The sequence below is a fragment of the Camellia sinensis genome, chromosome 15, assembly GCF_055761805.1.
Source record: "Camellia sinensis isolate YWXY chromosome 15, ASM5576180v1, whole genome shotgun sequence".
NCBI lineage: Eukaryota > Viridiplantae > Streptophyta > Magnoliopsida > Ericales > Theaceae > Camellia > Camellia sinensis.
Window position 1 is genome coordinate 22,970,970 of NC_138975.1, and position 7,338 is coordinate 22,978,307.

Here is a 7,338-nt window from a genome sequence, read left to right on the forward strand (position 1 = left end):
CATCGCCTATCGTTAAAAGTATTACCTTTTTACGACACACAATGCATGTCGTGAAAGGTACGACAAAAAAAAAAATAGCGCCAAAATAAGGTTGCGTTTAGTAGAGTTAAATATGATTTGAGAATATAGTTGTATTTTGAGTTTGTGAGTTTTGAAATTATGATTTGAATGTGAAAAATTTGTTTAGTAAATGAGTTTTGAATTGAGTGGAAAATTTTTGATGTGACATATGATATTTGATACAAAACTTACAACTTATAACCAAACACGCAACTCAAAATTCTAACTTATAAAAAATTTTAAAAAAATCGAAAAATATTTTTTATTGAATATATAAAAATTAACATATATCAATTGCAAAAAAAAAAAAGAATAATAAAAAAATAAAAAAATAAATAATATTGCTCTGTTCCATACGACCGATAGAACGATTGGTTAGCCAAAATTTTCCCGCTTTCGATTGCGTTTTCAAAAGTGAGTGTAGAATTAATTTTTAAAATCATAAACAAACAATATATTCAAACCAAACTCTGAAACCAACGTTTCAGAACTCTACCAAACAGAGCCTAAAATTTTCCAGCACCAATTCACCAAAAAAAAAAAAATAATGCCTAAAATTTTCCAGCACCAATTCACCCAAAAAAAAAAAATAATAATAATAATAATAATTAAATGCCCCAACTCTCAGCCCTAACACACAAAATCAACCCAGAGTTGGTCTCAGAACTATTCAATTTGCAAGTCAGTACCAACCTTGGCTTTAACCTTCAACCCAACCTTCAAAACCCACCACGAATCTCCACTTTCTTCATCATCATCCTCGTCGTCGAGACTGGTTCCCAAGCCCGATCCCTCCCAAATCGGCTTCTTCCTCTCCTCTGGCGATTCCTGGCTTACGTCCTCAAACAGATCGCCGAGGGCGATCTCAAATGCCCTCTCGAATCCGATTTCATCAAACTCGTCTTCACCTTCGACAAACTCCAAACCTCCAATTTTTACTTCTTCAAAATCAGCCTCACCAATCCCAATCTATTAACTCCCTTCTTCGACAATTGCGTCCCTAATCTCGAAATCTCCATGAATGTTCCATCTGAAATGCACAACATCGCCTCCAAATCCAATCGTCGCGACTACTTGTCTGGTGGTAAAACTAATCTCCCTTTGATTTACTTCTTCTTCTTCTTGATTTACACTTCTATGGCTGGAATTTGGACTTACACTCTCTACACTAAGCGATTGTCTGCTGATCGTATCCATTTCTTCATGCTCTCTGTCTTGATTTTGAAAGCTTTGAATCTCTTGTGTGAAACTGAGGAATCTGACGAATTTGTAATCTCCAATACCCTAGTTCAACATCGTTTTTTTTTTTTTTTTTTTTTTGGAGATTATTAGTTGTTTGAATGTGAATTTTGATATCATTGACATGTTGAGAACTTGAAAGCTCTGCTTAAGGTCGAGGTAAGATCGATTGCTCGCTCTATATAAGCACATGTGTGTGTGTGTGTGAGGATTGAGATTTGTGGTGTTTTTGGTTTGTGAGCAGGCTCAAGTGTCGAATCAGCAACAACAGTTGTTTTATAATGGGAAGGAGATGAGGAATGCTGAGAAATTGAGTGGTCTTGGTGTGAATGATGTGATGATAGTTTCACATGCTTCTTCTTTTAGGTAATTCTATTACATTCTTTTATGGGTTTGTGTTTTGTACAAGTTATGAGACAAGCTTTGAATTGTAAAAGAGCATAGTTTTATGGGTTTAACGGGTTCTATGGATGTGTCCATGATTTGATGAGAAATGATAAGAAATGAAGAGAAAGAGAACTCTCTTGTTTTGCAATGTAGTTTCTAACTTAAAATGGTAAAATTTGGTGAGAAACAAAGTGAGTGGTTATGTATTTTTATAATACCTACCGGGAATTTTCACAAAGGAAGAAAAAGAAATTATGCTTATATTTCTCTTTTACATGCTTTAGGCTCATTTAACTGCCTGTGTACTTCTGTCACCATCCTCTTTAGGTGTTATGATTTTGTGCAGGAGAGAGGTTTTAGCTTATGCTTTCTTGATTATTAGCTTTTAACTTGCAAAAAGCTGTACCAAACAGGCTTTTAACTCAATTGAAATCAATTTCAATCAATTGGGATTTGAGAACAATCCCATCAGTAAACTGCTGATTACTAGATGTTGGTCTTTAGCTTGTTGTCAACCTTAATTTTATCTTGATATCATTTAAATTTAAGAATTTCTATTAATTTTAATTTGAGATGATGTTCAAATCTGTATGATTAAAGCAAGGAAAATGAGTGAGAGCACTAATTAGTGCCATCACTAATGATGTGGAGGGGGTCCCACCATGAATGATTTGATGTTTTGGCTTTGGTGTCGTATTTTTTTTCTTTTTTTATTGAGTGCCATGTCATTAGTAGTCTTTTTAAAGCTCCAAAATTAGTGATCTCTATCATTGTTGTTAAAGCAATGTGACTTTTATCAGAGTTTGGCAGGATGTTCCTGTTCTAGTCATTGTCAGCATGTTGGCTTATTTCTGTTTTCTAGAGCAGGTTTTGGTAAGTTTAGTGACTTCTGGGTACAACACTTTCAAGCCTACCAATGTTCCTAATATGTGCTTTCTGTCTGCAGGTTACGAAAATGGGATCAGGTGCAATTGCCATATCTTAGTTGCACGAAGCGGGAGCGGGGGCGGGAGCGGGAGCAGAGAATCGTGAGCCGATAGAAGTTTCTTAGGTTGGGAGCGTCTCGGGGAGCGGTAATATATATATATATATATATATATATTTTAATGCACATTAGAAGTTTTTTTTATAAATATTTTTATTTTAATGTACATTAATTATTTTATTTATTTATTATATTTTTTAAATAATGTATTATTGTTAATTTATTTTTTTTTATTTTTAATTGATATATATTATAAATAAAAAATTATAATAAATAAGGAATAATAAATTATGTTAAAATAAATAAAAAGAAAAATTAGATATTTTATTTTATAATTTTTTTTATTATATATGGTTTAATTAGATTTCTTTTAAATAATTGGATGATTTATTTTATTTATTATATGTTAAAAAGTTAAGAAATAATAATTTACAAAAATTATTATTATATATGATATTTTAAGAAATAATAATTAAATATTTTTTATTACATATATAATATATGATAAATTATATTTATTATATATATTATATATGATATATTATATATATTATATATTATATATCTAGACGAAGAGAGAGAGAGTTCAGAGAACAACAAACAGAAACAGAAACAGAGATGAAGAGGGAGAGAAGCAGAGACGAAGAGAGAGAAAGAGAGAAGCACAGAGAGAGAAAGAGAGACGAAGACGATCGAGAGAGTGATGAAGACGATCGCGAGAGTGACGAAGATGATCGAAGCCCTTTCTCCTCTCATGTCGACGTCGAAGGTTAGGGTTTCTCTCTCTCTCTCTCCCCTTTATGATCCCATCTTGGACTGAATAGCGTTTCTTTTTCCACAGAAACGCGATTCTTACACGTTTTTTTCCAGGAATCGCGGAATCGCGATTCTTACTGAGAATTAGGGGTGCAACTCGGGCGGGCTCAACCCGAGCAACCCGAGCCCAGCCCGAGTTTTTTTAGGGCTTGGGCAACTATATCTTGTAATCTGGACGGGCTTGGGCAGATTTTTGATGCCCGAATTGCAATTCGGGCCGGGCTTGGGCAGAACCAATAACCAACCCGAGCAACCCGAACCCGAATTCAATTTAATATATTATATAAATTATATAATATATAATATATAATATATATATATAATTTAATAAATTATGTAATATATATAAATTAAGTAAAAGAGTTAGTCTTAATTTTTATTTATTTATTTTTTTTTTGGTTAGTCTTCTATTAAGTAAAAGAGTTAGTCTTAATTTTTATTTTTTATTTTTTTTTGGTTAGTTTTCTACCATTAGATTAGCATCTTTTATGTCTACCCTTAGATCTACCTACAGATTTCTGAACTCGGGCAATTCGGGCAATTCGGGCAACCCGAGTTCAAAATACAAAGCTTGGGCCGGGCTTGGGCAACAATGTTCGGGTTCATGGTCGGGCTTGGGCAGTGCCAAATACAATTCGGGTCGGGCTTGGGCAGACCCCCAACCCGACCGAACCCGCCCGAGTTGCACCCCTACTGAGAATCGCCACCAAGTTGCACGATTCCTGCAACTAAGTGCCATATCCCTGCCATTTTCCTGCATGTTGGGTCTTCTTGCATCCATGACATCAACGACTATGGGTAGCTAAAGTTTTTAAGTTTTATGTTTTGGTTGACCCTTTTGCCAGCATGAGTTTTGCGTCTTTGATACTATACTGATATATCTCTGCAATTTATGCTTAGTGAGGAGAAAATTTGCCTAGCTGTATGCAACTATTTTTATTTCAAATCCATCATAATCTATCATGGTAAAGCTTTCAATTCAATCTTGAAATCCAGATCTGAATCATCATGACTAAATTTGCCTATTCTCTTTGAATTATAAGCACCCAAATCAATTCATTTCAAACCCATAAATCCAAACGCAACCTTAACATTAGAGGGAACCACTTTGTTTGCCTCTTACAATATTAGCCAACTATGTTCAAATATTGTTTACCCTATTCATGAGATGGATTTAAATAAGGCTAAGTTTGGTATGATTGAAAAAAGACAAAAAGTCAAAAAGTAACTATCCTATTTAAGTCACATCATCTAATTTAAGTCGCATCACCTCTCTTACACATCACTTCAAACCCAACCCATATTTCATAAAAAGTCAAAAAGTGCACTTATTTAGTCTTCCCAAACTAGGCCTAAGTCAATTAGGATAACAGAAAAGTTCTGGAAGATCAATATAAAACTCTTACAACATAAAAACATTTTGACACCAACTTCAACTAGGTCAGTTCCATTGCTTGAATAAATCATTTATTTCTATCTTCACTTAAGTGACTTTTACCAGTGAATAGAAAAGGTGAGCAAAGAGAACGACAACATGTTGAAATCCTGTGCTAAAAGATTACAGTTGTACAAAGATCATAATAATATACTTCTCATCTTACTCTACCATTTAGTTTCTTAATCTATCTATAATAGTCAATCCATTCATTTGAAATTCATTTATCCAAGTGGAACCTAAATGTTTCTATATGTTTGTGTGGGAGCTATTGCCTCATGTGCAGGCTGTGCTTTCAGTTCTTCTTGCGACGCTTGCTGGATTTGGAGGCGCAATGAGTGGGACCGTTATTCTTCTCGAGACCTTAAAATTGAGAAGACGGTGGCAAGCTTGGTTAAATCAACAACCAAGTTCTGAAGAGGTAACACAGTCACATCAGTTGCCTGAAACTGCATGTATACCACAAACAAATCCTCCCTCTGCTATAAGATAGTTAACCAATTGGTTAAAAGTAACAGTAATGGCAGGGTGAAGGGAAAATTATTTGATGGTCTTGTAACAAATTTATGTGATGTTCCGTCTTATATAATTATTGTTAGATTTTTGAGAGACAACTTAACAATGGTTAAGTGATATGGCCAACAAATAATTTCTGGAGAAAATATTGAGTGAAATACTCGGTCAACTAAAAAGGTTGCAAATGAGGTTAGATGAATAAGTCTTGTCTCTCAATAATTTTGTGTTTGTTGTCTCTATGGTAAAATAAAATTACTTATTGAATAATTCAATATTTACTCGGAAGAGAGAAGGCAGCTAGGGGGTGCCATGGCCACCCTTGATTTTTGAAAACACCATATAAAGTATAGCGCAAAAGACCTACTCTTCCTAAGTTATAACTATATCATATTTCTCTTGTTTCTATGATGGGAGGACTACTTCCCTTTGGCAGCATATTCATTGAGATGTATTTTGTCTTCACATCATTCTGGAATTACAAGGTAAAATGTTACAACATTATACCAATGCTTTTAATGGCTTTAGTGCGTTCACTTGGGCATTATTAGCAAGGAAATACAAATAAATAAAGAAAACTGAAACCCCATTCCCTTTCTTTCCCCTCTTTGTGCTTGACAGGTGTACTATGTCTACCACTCTATGCTGCTGGTTTTTCTGATTCTCATTATTGTTACGGTTTGTGTAACAATTTGGGAACATATTTCTTTCTAAATGCCGAGAACTATCACTGGCAGTGGCCTTCATTCTTCTCTGCTGCATCAACAGCTGTCTATGTGCACTTGTATTCAATATATTACTACTACGTGAAGACTAAGATGTCAGGCTTCTTCCAGACCAGCTTCTATTTTGGATACAGTATGATGTTTTGCCTTGGTTTAGGAATTCTTTGCGGGGGAGTTTTATTGTTTCCACAAGCATTCTTTTATTGCTGCACTGCTCTATTGTTGCTTCCTCATTTGTATATATAATTTCTATAGCCCCAAAGCCTTTTATCATGCTACTGAAAATCCTATTAGGAATTATGGTATTTGATTTGCTAACCAAAAAAGAAATATTATGAAATTTGATTTGTTTTCAATTTTGTACCCTTAGAAACGTAGAGGGAATTTCTATTTTTTGCCTGAAATTTTGTATAGTGGCAAACTATGAATAACGGGTCAGAATCTCTAGAATTTTTGTGAAGACTTTACAACTCACTTAATATGAGAATTCCACTGCATTATAACCATTAATCAATTCCAAGTTGGTGTACCCGTGACATGAAACTTCCCTTCTCTCTCCCTTGCTTTTGAAAAAATCATACACACAAGCAGATGATAATTAGTGTGACTTTTTTTTTTTTTTGGTCTTTCCATGGTTCAAAATATTCTCTGTTGTTTTGTAGAGGCACCTAAACCAATAAATGCAGACCTCATCACCTAGTGGAAAATTTCTTTGAAAAATCTTTTATGGCTATGACTTTATGATTAATAATGACAGAGAAAATAGGATTGGTGAGGAAAGCCAATAGAGGTACAACCCATATTGTTTGAGACAGAGGCACTAAAGCAGTGGGTGTTTGGCTTAGCTTGTTTCTGAAGATGAGGCTCAGCAAGGAGTTGGGAAGCATAACTGAAACTACACTGCATTTTCTACTTTTGGCCCCTTTTTTGTGTTGCTTCCTAAAAGTCAGTTTGCTTTTGGTATTTTGTGCGATGCCATTGTCTGACAATCAATCTGTCTTTTTTCACAAAAAAATGTAATTTCAGTTTTGGTATTTTTTTTTGTCAATGTATTCTCTTTCTCTTGTTTAATAAAGTTTCATTTACTTATGGCCTTCTCCAGTTTCATTTTCTTTGTGTTGTGATTAAGTGGAGGAATCAAAATTTGTGATTGAAGCCAAGACAATCCATTGAATGGA

The 7,338-nt window shown here is 34.3% G+C and overlaps 1 protein-coding gene across 16 annotated transcripts; it reads left to right on the plus strand.

The window, feature by feature from the left end:
- Nucleotides 1-657: 657 nt before the first annotated feature.
- On the plus strand, nucleotides 658-6,516 carry LOC114319696 (protein CANDIDATE G-PROTEIN COUPLED RECEPTOR 7). Of its 16 annotated transcripts, none has more exons than XM_082909650.1 (8): nucleotides 658-1,144; nucleotides 1,289-1,329; nucleotides 1,592-1,665; nucleotides 2,487-2,559; nucleotides 2,633-2,658; nucleotides 4,221-4,285; nucleotides 5,209-5,343; nucleotides 6,057-6,516. In XM_082909650.1, the coding sequence occupies exons 1-7, from the start codon at nucleotides 673-675 to the stop codon at nucleotides 5,337-5,339; spliced, it is 882 nt and encodes a 293-aa protein (XP_082765776.1). In that variant the 5' UTR covers nucleotides 658-672; the 3' UTR covers nucleotides 5,340-5,343; nucleotides 6,057-6,516. The 16 variants fall into 16 exon arrangements, 9 of the variants coding, with proteins under 9 accessions (XP_082765776.1, XP_082765775.1, XP_082765778.1 ...); XM_082909649.1 differs by lacking the exon at nucleotides 1,289-1,329 and adding an exon at nucleotides 1,442-1,458 and having other exon boundaries at nucleotides 1,544-1,665; XM_082909652.1 differs by lacking the exon at nucleotides 1,289-1,329 and adding an exon at nucleotides 1,442-1,458.
- Nucleotides 6,517-7,338: the final 822 nt, after the last annotated feature.

Coding starts and splice junctions, on each gene's coding strand:
- LOC114319696 (XM_082909647.1), top strand. CDS start 673: ATGCCCCAACTCTCAGCCCTAACACACAAAATCAACCCAGAGTTGGTC. Junction 1,330..1,591: donor CTGAGGAATCTGACGAATTT/GTAATCTCCAAT, acceptor AATGGGAAGGAG/ATGAGGAATGCTGAGAAATT. Junction 4,286..5,208: donor CATGACATCAACGACTATGG/GTAGCTAAAGTT, acceptor CCTCATGTGCAG/GCTGTGCTTTCAGTTCTTCT.